We start from the raw sequence: 12,380 nt of genomic DNA, 5'->3' as shown, positions 1-12,380 counted from the left end.
TGGGGCTAGTTATTGAAAATTATCGAGGGGAAAGGAAACAATCCGATTAAATTTAACTAAGCTTGGGTGTAAAGTGAGCATTATTGGTGGGATAATTGAGTAAAACACTTTAAATATAATTTTCTTTTGTAAATTGTGAATACTTTTTTAGCATACAAACAACTTTGATTTATTATCAACAATTTAGGTGCTCGTACAAAATTTTGTCTGGCAAACTTTAAGCTTTCGGAAAGCCTAAAGGTATGCTTGGTAAAAACAAGAACAACAAATTTATTTGTACTCAAAACAGCAAGAGGAGCAGGAGCAGCAAAATGTGGCGCGGTCCGGATCCAACTCTTTGTACAGATCTGGATTCTGATCCTGTCGATTTTTTTGCCATGCTGCTCGATAAAGCCTCTTGATGAAACCCCGATATGGTTTTCGAGCCACCACATGAGTGGTTGTCTTATGAATTTCGTATACGCAATTTGTCTGGACACATACGAAAGGTTCCCCCATTTGAGAAAGAGTTTCAGGTGAAGGCAGAGGTTGAAGGATGGGCAGAGGACATCTCTTGGTCTTCTTGGTCAGAATCTTCTTCTTGGTCAGAGTTTTGGCCTTATACTTCTTGGTTTTCGTTTTCTTCGACGGCTTGGTGATTTTGGGTTCTGTAATTGCAGATTGGATCTCCTGTTCATAGGAATTCTGCCTTTCGGCAGCCTTTCTGTTCAAAGCAGAAACCACTTTGTAACGATTTTGGATATTGTTGATGTTTCGCAATGTTTTGTTAAAAGAAGCTTCGACTTTGTCAACTTCCTGCAGCGTATTCCAAATATTATTTTTCTTCATTTTTACACGAGAAAATTTTATTCAAAACTATTTGAAAACTCACATTCACTGAACCAGATTGTTCGATTTAATGTTTAATGCTTTGATAGGCAATCCACTGGGGGCTAGATTTTTGATTTTCACCTAGCTTTGTCATTGGGAAAATCCGATATAAAATGACACGTACTAAACTGACCTTATCGCTCCGCAGCTGATAAACGTTTTATGGGAAAACCAACACCTCAACCTTTTTTCCACTATATAAAGGGTGGAAATCAAAGTGAAACTTTAGTTCTGAATTGTACTTGCTTTTGGAAAAATGCCGCCACCACCTCAGCATCCTCCAAATCCACCAAAAGGACCTGCGCACCCAGGAGACCACCATCCAGGACCGCATCCACCTCACCATGATGACCACAAGCCCCACCATGGACATCATTAAGCTTGGAATATAAATTATATATTGAAATAATTAACAAGCAAGGGATATGATTTTATGGAGCTAAAATTAAGGTGTTGGTCTTAAAATACAATAAAACAAAAACAGAAAAAAAAAAAAAAAATAATTTTGTGATTTTGTATTACTAAGAGTAAACCAGATCAAGGTAATGTTTTCTTAAAAGGAAAACAAAATATTTACCATATCAAACATAAACTTAGTGAACAAGTGCAATTTACCATCAAAACAATGATTTTTGAGTTATAGGGGATTAATGGGTATAAATTCGTCTCGGCAGATAAGGTTAGCCAATCAAACGGCTAGAAATATTTACAAAAACTTGTTTTTTGATTAGCACAATACTAAAAATAAAGAGGACTTAACCATTGCGATTAATGGAATGCCCTCCGCTGACTTACTCATCAAATAAATCTATAATCTATAAGTATGAAAAAGCGAGCTATTTGTTTATTGATTATTATTCTTTTCAATAACAAACATTTGTTATTGTCGGCAAAAAACAACAGCAAGTCTTTTGGAAACCCCGAAATACTTAAGAGCTTAACAGTGACCACCTTATCGGTTCGGTTGATAAGATTCTGAAGTACTCGAAATATAATATTTATAAATGGTGCGCCTGGAAGGGGTGACTTTAGTACAGAACGGTAGTTAAACAAGCAAAGATGCCGCCACCACCTCCGCACCACCACCACAACCCACCGCCCCACCACCACAACCCACCGCCCCACGGGCCACACCCACCATTCCAGACACCAGTGCATCCGATTTACTACGAGCCAACTCCCCAGCCAGGAAATGGTTCCGGTTTCAGCCCACCGCCTCCTCATGGCCCGTATCCATATCCACCTGACCAGGGATACGTGGCTCCTGGGCCTCCAATGCACCCACGCTAAAAACTGAACAATGAACTGGACTTAACTTAGGAACTCTAAAATATTTTTTAATTTATGTGAAGTGCGAAAATAAAAAGTAAAACGAACAAAAACATAACAAAAATGTGGAGTTCTTTATAAATTCTGAACTATACCTACCATTCCATTCACCAATAAATTTATTGGAGTTTTTACCGATTGCTAAACTTAAACTCAGGTGACTATATTATTAAAAAATCACTCAAATGCATTTTATCTTTCACTTGGAATTTATTGAATTACGTCGAAAGTAAATATCAACGACACATATTTATTTCACCATTGCTTCTTCTGAAATACCCAACTTTTTACTGGAGAAGCACCCGGTGGGTTCAGATCGCCAACTGGTCCGCGTCTGTTTGGACCATAAAAAGCATCGAAATCGTAGGCTGGTCCTTGGGGAGCTGGACCGTACGAAGGTCTGTGAGGGGTCGGATTTTGAGGAACCATCTGCTGGGAAGGAGGCGGCATCTTGACTTGGTGAACTGCACTTCAGAACTGATATTCTTTATGCTTTACATCTACAATTATATAGAAAAGTGAGGCATCTCTGCAGTAAGAATTACATTTCTTGGGGAAGCACCGTTGATAAGACTCGTATAAAAAAGTCCCCAGCTAAATGAATACATATTTGATTTCTCACATCATCATACTCATATATGTATGTCTTTCAGTTGATTTTTGCATTGAGAGCATTTATTGAACTTTGCTCTGAGTAATCTTTAATTTAATCTTGTTCAGTATCATTTCATTGCACACTTTTTGTGGGGGAAGAACACAAATTGTTTTAATTTTTTGTTTTTGTTTTTATTTTGTGGTATACTGTGAACCACACAATTTAATTTTGGCACTTTTGTTTAACATTTTTACTATAGGTAAGTTTTTAGTTGTATAAATATTTAAATTCAATCCTTATCGGGGATGCATCGGAGGTCCGGGAGGGTGGTGATGGTGGTCATGGTGCGGGGGACCGTGATGCGGAGGTCCGTGGTGCGGTGGACCATGGTGCGGGGGACCGTGGTGGGGTGGACCGTGGTGCGGAGGTCCGTGGTGGGGTGGACCATGGTGGGGCGGTCCGTGGTGATGATCGTGGTGCGGTGGTGGTGGCGACATCTTTGTTTGACGAACTACAGTTGGGTACTGAACTAACCAGCTTTTTGGCTTACCATTTATATAAAAAAATAATATTCCAAGTACACATAACCAGATAAGGTGGGCAGCCATGGGTACTTCGGAATTCCCAATAGACCGCTATAAAGATAGCAGACCTTCCCCTACACAGAAAATTTGTCATTTTCTCCGGAATAACTCTCCCCATAAATAAGTAAGGTGAACTATTTTTGGGTTATATTAAATATTGCATCTCTTACAACATATTGAATTGTTATATATATTTTATTAATTGCCTTTCCCGAAAAGAACAATCAATCAATCACTTAACGTTTATTGATAAAATAGCTTATCGTATTAGTGGAATGTCAAGTATGCTTAACAGAACATAACTTTGATTTATATTTCCTATTCAATTCACCTTAAACTTCATTTGTTTGGTAACTTGTTTTGTTATTATTTGAAACCCCCAGATCATTAGTAATAATACGTAAATATCTGTTGTAAACCTTATCAATGAGTTCTTTCGTCTATAAGCCTGATAATGCTTTGCAATCGAAAAGGCTTATCTTATCATTAGGAAATACGCATTTGGTCATAGAGGTTTGTTAACATTAATCAGGCTTTAACTGAAGAAAAAAAAAAAAAAATATATATAAAATATTACTCATACGTCATGTAAGCTTGAATGGGTGTGATTTTTTGCTGGGCAATAAAATAAAATATAATTTTTTTGAGTAACCCTACCCGTTCTGCGGCCACAATCACTCAGCCGTTTAATAATTGACTGCATTTGTGGTTGAATTCCGATCAACCGAGGGAGGGTGATAAAATAGACTGAGGCAGAAAATCAAGCAAACAGCAAATAAAATTTATAACAAATCTAACATACATACATCATTTTGATATGGCCCGGACACGTTCCGCCCGGCTATTTGCTTAGGGATGGATGCCTCCTCGGAGGGCAGGACGTGGATGTGGACAAGGTCCGGAGGATATGGAGCTGGAGGCCACTTCAGCCGGGACAGACACATTAATTTTGCTGCTCGCCTCTCCAACCGCATGCAATTTTTCTTGGCTCGCTCTTCCTTTGGATATCGCCTTTCAATGGCAGGAAGCGAACGCCAAGGGAGAAGCGGGAAAAGGGAGCGGGTTCCGCAGATCCAGGATGGGGATAGCTCACATCCTTCAGCCAGTCAGTTAGTCAGTCAACCAGATAAGTGCGGTTTATGTGCAGCACGTAGACCGACTCAATACACTCGATAAATTGCGGCGGCGTTTGGCTGCTTAGGAACGGGCAACTTGACCGCATCCAATGGCGATGGGAAAAATAGCACAGATACAGTCAAAGTATTAGGTTGTTAGCTAATTAAATAATTTACAGGATAAATAAAAAATGTCCTAAAAGGCTTCCCCGAATGATGTATAAATTTAAAAGAGAAATTAAGCAAAAGAGTAAAGAAAGAGTTAGGTCTAAAAAGTCAATAAGTAAATTCAACTGTTTAAAAAATCTTAAAAAATAGTATTATTTTTTTCCTGAGGATATGAACATGTATCATAAAAATTTTGATAACTTCACTTAAATTCCTATTATTATACCCTTTATTGTACCCCAAAAAGAAAGAGGGAGGTAAGGCTGCCCTCGAGTACCAAATTGATGTTGTGCAGTTTTTCTTTTAACGAAAACTGCAAGTGCACTTTAACCCTCTGAGCGAAAACCTGACTTTGACCCACCACCCCAAAGTTAACTCAATTTCCGTTCGATGGGCAACACTTGATTAAATATTGTCCAAAGGCATTTCAAAGCCGAATTCCGATTGAAAATGCCAGCAATCCCCTGCCATAAACAAACAAAATTCCATTGCAAAATTAACTCATATTAAAAGCTCATTAAAGATCAAATGCCCAAAGCAAAATCCTTGCCCCCACGAATTTTCCTCATCGGGGAAAAACTCATCATGGCAACAACATTCCAGGGCAGGGGAAAAAGGAAAGCCCGTAACGGAAAATATGTTATTAATTCAAATTAATATAATCCAATTTTTTTCGCTCTTTCCTCCCATTGCCCTGGAGTTTTCCCCGGGAAATGGAAACTACTTTCTCAGAGTCGCGCATTACGGAAAGATGTTTTTCCTTTCCGCTCTTTTGGGGTGGTGCAGATTTTCACGGGTGCGGTGGGGTTGTTCTATGATGTATAGACATTGTCGTATCTGGGTTGCCATGAGAAATGGCCCGGGTTCAGGAATTGTGGGTGTGGCTTTTGCATTTGCGAATGGCGAATGGCAAACCCGTGTATGCAGGAATGTGGGTTAATAATGAGGCCATAGACAGCAGCAGACGGGTTTAAATTTGAGAGACATTTGTCTTGGCTCTGCCATTAGGTTTTGGCATATGATTATTTCGAGGTTTTGATATCTTAAGGTAATGGGAACGGTTGTTAAAATTTAAAAGCTAGATTGGCCAAGCCATCTTATAAATAATAAGTTTGAGTTATTAGAGAAGTTATACTAGTTTTTCAGTGTGGATAAGGCGTGTATATACTCTAATCAACTAAATGCACAGTTTGCCCTTTCCATATGCAGTTGGAAAGTATAAACAAACTTATCGAATGCGACTGTCTGGCAATCTATTGTCTTACTTAACCCACATTCAAAGTTCACTTGATGGCAAATCACAGCTAGAAGACTTCATTTCAAATGTATCACTAAAGCAGAGGAGATATATGCTATACACCAAAGAAAAAATGTTTGATTTTGTTAAAAATAAAAATAAAGATAAATTTAGATGATATAAATGAGTTTAATCAAAGAATGTGAAACTCGAGTTTTATGTTATTTTAAGTGTTATTTTTCTTAAGCAAGTATGGTTTTTTTGGGCAGTGTTAGCTATTCCCATGTGCAACAGTTGCCAACGTCTGTGCCACCCACTTTGCGTCCTCGCATTCGATCCCTCAAGCCATTGTTGGCTTGTTGGTTCGATAAACTCCCTGCCAACAGCCAAACAAATCCCAAACGCAGTCCCAGCTGCACCTACTCCTCGATTTCTCCCCTCGAATCGAGTTTAGTTCTGCGGAAAGTGGCCGACGCCGAGCAAGTAGGGAAATCTGGTATCTGGCTGAGTGCTCGGCATAAAACGGAAAACTTGTTAGGATGGATAAACTGCGGGGCAACAATGCGGCTGGCGAGAATCCCTTCAAGCGGCCAATGAATGCCCTCCAGAAGCAGTGGTACCGCGTTCTCCTTGCCCGGAGAGTGGGATTCGGGCAACGTCCTCCGCCCGATGAAAAGGAGCTAACATAGTAAGTCACAGCCACGTTTGCAACCACAGCAAACAGCAACAAAAACAGCCACAGCCCTCTGCTCAAATCAAATTGTGTGAAAATTGCAATTTCCTGTTGATTTAATACATTTCACAATTTCCCCCAATGCCCCCTGGAAATAGCGCCGACATTTGTCGAAGGCGTTATACAGCCGCGTTCCGGCGATACAACGAGGTTTTCCGCCGGGAAATGGCCAAACACGAGGAGATGCAGCGTTGCGCCATCGATGCCATGAGGGTTCACAGGTGGGGGGAGCTAAAACTAATCATTTTCAAACTTAATTCTTAAAATCTACTTAACAAAAAAAATACTAAAAATAATATAGCAACTGTTAAACATTTAAATTAAAAATAGTCAAGAGTATCCAAACATTTATTGCCTTTATATTTCTAGCATTCGTAGACTTTAAACTTTATTCTTTTCTTGAAATAGAACCTTTGCCATAACCACACTTTGGTTGCCTTTGCACTCGAAGCGGGAAATTAACTCCACGCTGGAGACCCTCGAAAGAGTAAGGAAAACTTTCGCGTTAAATCTGAGATTCAGCCCAGTTAACAGGTATTTTTCCGCAGGTCCTTACCGCCAAGGAAAGACGACGCCTGCAGGAGATACTCAAGCAAGGAGAGTCCTGGCACTCGCATCGCTAAAGCAACATTCGCTGCTACCAAGGCCACTTAGATTCAGATTCAGACTATGACTTGGAGTCATCCCCATACCATATAGCCATCATCATCATCTGCCACGGCTAAGTGAATTCCATTTAGCTTAGATTTCACTCCGCCTGGAAGCTGGATTTTTCCTCGCTCACTTCATTTTTCACTTTTCCTTCGTTTTGTTCTTGAAATTTCGCTGTCAGTGGCCGAAGCAGTGTCGTAAATATTTAATACCAGTAAAAGTGCAAAGTTCACTTTGGCTAAAACCGAAACTGTGTTATGACAAGATCAATTTTCTGGGATGGGGATGCAAGGGCATTACAGAAATAGCTGGCTCAAAGGGATTACTGCATTTTAGTTTCAATAATTTGCTTGTGAAAGCTTAAGTGTTTCTAAAGGCAAGTAAAGTGCAATAAGTTGATAAGATTTAGTTGGTATAAGAATTGGTTTAAAACGTTCCAAACAATATGTGCACGTTTTCTTCTCCCTAACATGTTATATTTTCTCAAAATATCCTTTTTCAGATTTATTATGTTTTCTTTAGCAATCGATTTAGCCTATTAAAACCTGCTGCCTAGGGCAAAGTTTTTCAAAGTAAATATGTCATGTGCCAAAAAGGATACCCCCATAAAACACACTTGTTGGGGGAGGAAATAGGAAAATAGAAACAAAGGAGTAGTGGCAGAAAGGGGAGGATTTTCCCAAATCCCCGAAAATCTAAAGAGACAAAAGCGAAGTCAGCTTCAAGCTTAACCCACTCACAGATCCCAGTGACATTTGCTGCCAGGACAGAGGCCCGATTGTAGGCCAAACAGCAAAAAGGGCTCAACCCAATATCCTTGCCAACAGCAAACAACAAACAAGGGAAACAGAAGCGTGGCCGGCGGAAAAATCGAAAGAAAACTCAGCTCGTAGGCTCGAAATGCCGCAGCTGTTTCAGTTTGGCATATTGCCGACTTGACAGCAAAAAAACAGGCACAAAACTATTGAACAAAGTGGCGCCTGTCGCACTTTATGACGAGCCTGCAGTGTCCTTTTTTCCTTTTGCCTTTTTCCTGACCCCCTCCACCATAATAGCAATCACAGAAATGTGTTCTAATTTAAAGCCATATATAGGAAAGCAAACAGTGGCGGAAAAACAACAGAATGAAGGGACAAAGGGAACAGCTGCCAAGAAAAAGAAGGAAATCAAAGGAGGAGAACAAGGAATATGGGATTATTTTGTACTGCCAGAAAATTGGAAGTGCTCCAAAAATAATTCATCTTTTCAAAGAAGAATTATTCACAGTAGAAAAATATTATGACGAATTTGTGCCTTATATATTTGTTATTTATTTGTATACCAATTTAGTTTCCTTATTTGAAGATCGTGCACTTTGACCTTCAGGTTTAATATTTATTTAAATGTAGGTATAAAAATCAAACTTATAATATTCAGTGTACGATTTGAAACTGCAGTTGGCCAAAATGATTTTTATACTTTATGTCTGTTTGAGTTGTTTGTGTCTCCGATGTCGTAGAACTCTTGGTTCGGGTCGTGCCCAGTAGGAACATTAGTTCACGGTAATGTCGTGAACTTTTCCTGGCCTCAGCTGCTCCGTTGGCATTGGCTTTGTCAGCGTTTATTGATGGCATCAAAGTGTTTTTCAATTTATTTTATTTTTCCTCCGCAATTTATTGGCACGCTCTATGCGGAGGGGGTCGCTTCGCTTTTGGCCTTTTCCCCCGGTGTTTGTCTTGGCCATGGCCAGATGCGAACCGAGCGGTATGATTGATGTTGCAACAATTTTGCAGTATAATTTTAGGCTAGCCAATACATAATGCACGGACCACGGCGTAATGGTGGCTACAAAGCAGACACGTAGGAGCCGTTATGTTTAAATGGCCAAGGAAAATCAATTGATAAGAGGTAGGAGGCGTTTGCCATAAAAAGGATTTAAGGGTGTTACCATTTTGATGTATTACTTTCAAGCGGTATTTAAATTAAAGTGTTTAGCGGGAAGATTTTGTACTATATTATTTAAACGATTTCAAAGCATAAAATATATTTTTAGTTTGAATATCAATAGAATGACGATATCTAGAGCTAAAGATATCTGTTTATTTGACCTCCTATGGTATTTGATAACCATAAACCAGAACCAATCCAGCCACTAACTTACTGCCTGCAATTAACCCACTTGCGAAGCAATTACAGCATCGGCATATCATTTTGAGGCCTCTGTTTGGACCCCGAAAAACTGCCAAATTGGCAAATGTCAGAAGCCAAGCTGGCCAACGGAATCGAATTGGAGGGGTCAAAGGAGGAAGCTCCATAAGTACATGAATGAATGCATGCCCTGGTACAATGAGTTGATAATCCCACAGGCAAATACTCAAATAGAGGCGGGAATCGGGGGGCGGGGCAGTGATATGTCAGTGGCACACACATGCAAACACACGGACATCTATCTATGCAAAGCCATAAAGCAACAATAATAAACGCACATCATCATCATCAACGGCGGCAGAGGTTTTCCCGCTTTTCCCTCAGTTTTTCCTAACCCCCTTTCCCGCTCAGTCGCTGCTGCTGTCAGCAAAAAAGTATGAAATATCATCTAAAATAGGAAATGCGTAAATGCGAAATCCTACAGAACGGAAACTCAACTGAAAGCGATGCGCCAACGAACGTTGATGATTTCCCCCCGCCCTCATCACAAGTAGAGCCCCACCCCCTTTCCCTACGCCTTTCCACTCCCTTTCTCCATGTTCTGTATGAAAGTCAATTTTTCATTTAGATAACTTTGACATACGCAAACGTCATGGAAAGGAAAGAGCTTCAAACGGTGGTTACGATTGAACTTTATTTGTGGAATTTTATATCTAACAAAGATAATTTAAAATGCAGAAGTATAGCAGATTTTTATCTAATGAAATATCATAAATTATATTAAAGTATATGAATTATTTTGTTGAAAGAATTAACTTCTTTAGAATTTTTTAGACTTCACAAAAACTCTTTTAAAAATGGTATTGTAAAGAGCTATATTTTTTTTATCCCTGTCAGTTAGTTTTGGCACCACTGTGCCTTTGGGGCCTGCCTTGGCCACCCACAATTTCGCTCACCCCCCACCACCCGCTTTGCATGTGTGCGTCTGCATACAACGATTTAGATTTGGGATTCAACCTCGCCTGCCATTCCTGCTGGCGCCAGTCAGTTTATCCTGAGGGGTTTCATCGCGGAAATGCGGGCAGCGTTTTGATAAATGAATTTTCCCCAACTCCGGTTCATTTCCACCCAACAGCCCCTCGCCATTGGGCTTTATGTGTGTGCATGGCTTAAATGAAATGTTAACAATTAAACGGAGTCGGCGAAACGACAAACGAAGTAACACGAAAAGACTATCAGAAAGAGCAAGTCGCTGGCTTTGTCGGGTTAATACGCTGCGTATACTTAATAAAATAAATAATTCTTCTTCTTTCGAGGGGTTGTTATGATATTTGTTTCATGTTGATTTTTGCTGCTTTGTGTCCCTTTTTCCCATCGCTGTTTTGGTTGGGTGGTTGTTTAGTGTAAACTTAAGAAAACAGCAAAACATAAGTGGCAAAAGGGATAAAGATTTTCGGGGTGTGGGTGGCTTGTTGGTTTCATTAAGGAGGGTTGTTCTCCCGTCGCGGAACAGAAGTTATTTTGTATTTACCGACGCTTCCTGTTCACCTGCCCCGCTAAGCAGACACTTACACATTGTTATAATCATAAAAAGTATTAAAAAGTAACGAGAAGATGCTACTGAGTTTTCCGGGGATGAGTGAGACAGGTGGGGCCATCTTGGAGTTGATTGCCCATTTTTTGGAAGCTACACTTGTTTACCTACTTGGGGACTTGAGTCCCTTTTTTGCCGGGGGAAGTGGCACATTGTCTGTTGTATGAGGAGAATCTGGCCGCGGCTTAGGTACAAAATTTGCGCTTACGTTAGCGTGAAATGATGTTCGGGTAATAAAGCGAACAATTTTGATTGGGCTGAGCAGGCACCCCAATGCGCTTTCTGTTCAAAAAAATAAATTCACAAGTTTACAAATTTTAAAAAATATTAATATTAAATTAACGTGTTATGTATCAAATTGATCTATCATTTTAGAAAGTTAACTCTAGGAATAAAATACTTAATATGTGCTTTATATAAATTAAACAATTTCTGTTGCTTATTGAGCTTTAAAAATCATTGATAAATGTTTACAATTTTGCAGATACTTCTCTAAAATATTTTTATTTAATTTTCTGTTTTATCCACATAATCAACATGCCCCAAATCGACATTTTTAGTGGGGCACAATCATATTTCACGCTTTGCTTCATCCGAACAGACAACACACAACAAGAGCGGGCAAAAGCGGGCATATAAAATTTTATATCTCCACCATAACGCGAATCCCAGGGAATTACCTGAAAAGACCTCATCCCCCTCAACCAAAAAAAAAAAAAGAATAAATAAAATTGAGCCTACATTTTAATGAAATATGTTTAAAGTGCAGTGCCGCCAGATCGTAAATACAACTTTATAGTGATATATATATGGGCACGTATGCTTATGTGCCGTGCGATTTGGCCAATCCCCGGGCAGCTGGGAAAGTTCGCATGATATTTTATTAAAGCCCCGACTTAACCTTCAATACGGTGGCGCAACATAAAGTTCTGCCACTGCCACGGCCACAGCCACCCACTTGAGTTTTTGTCGTGGTCCACGGAGGATGGGGCTTCTGTTGGCCTGGACGCAGGTGTTCTCTACGTGGTCGAGAGGCGGGCAACAAAGACGCCGACCGACTTGGAAGCCACAAAAGCAAACTCCTAGCCAGACCAGAGAAAACCAGACCCGAACCAGACGGAAAGGTGGAATGGTGGGCATTTTTTGGTTTTACCTTCGTCTGGGAATATTCCGCACGGGGTTCACTTTCCCTTCGCCGTGAAGTCTCTACACGATGCTTACCTTTTTGGCACTTTTGCCGAATTTATCGCATAAGCTTTTCGCATACTTCCGGGTAATTGGCAACACCATGTTTCCACACACACACCGTGGGTGTTTTGTGTTGTGTGTACCGCTGTATGTCTGTATGGGTGTGTTGCGCATTTAAAGGCGTTAAGG

General features: G+C 40.0%; 2 protein-coding genes across 2 annotated transcripts; one reads left to right on the top strand and one right to left on the bottom strand.

The window, feature by feature from the left end:
* Positions 1-114: 114 nt before the first annotated feature.
* On the bottom strand, positions 115-909 carry LOC108101262. Its single transcript, XM_017205518.2, has one exon. It carries the CDS (start codon positions 826-828, stop codon positions 271-273), a length of 558 nt encoding a protein of 185 aa, XP_017061007.1. The 5' UTR covers positions 829-909; the 3' UTR covers positions 115-270.
* Positions 910-6,369: 5,460 nt separating this feature from the next.
* Positions 6,370-7,501, top strand: LOC108101264. Its single transcript, XM_017205519.2, has 4 exons — positions 6,370-6,586; positions 6,730-6,852; positions 7,040-7,118; positions 7,180-7,501. Exons 1-4 carry the CDS (start codon positions 6,438-6,440, stop codon positions 7,252-7,254), a joined length of 426 nt encoding a protein of 141 aa, XP_017061008.1. The 5' UTR covers positions 6,370-6,437; the 3' UTR covers positions 7,255-7,501.
* Positions 7,502-12,380: the final 4,879 nt, after the last annotated feature.

The sequence above is a fragment of the Drosophila ficusphila genome, unplaced genomic scaffold (assembly GCF_018152265.1).
Source record: "Drosophila ficusphila isolate 14025-0441.05 unplaced genomic scaffold, ASM1815226v1 contig_412, whole genome shotgun sequence".
In the NCBI taxonomy this organism is placed as follows: domain Eukaryota; kingdom Metazoa; phylum Arthropoda; class Insecta; order Diptera; family Drosophilidae; genus Drosophila; species Drosophila ficusphila.
Note: the sequence above shows the minus strand (reverse complement) of the source record. Positions and strands in the feature narration are given on the sequence as shown.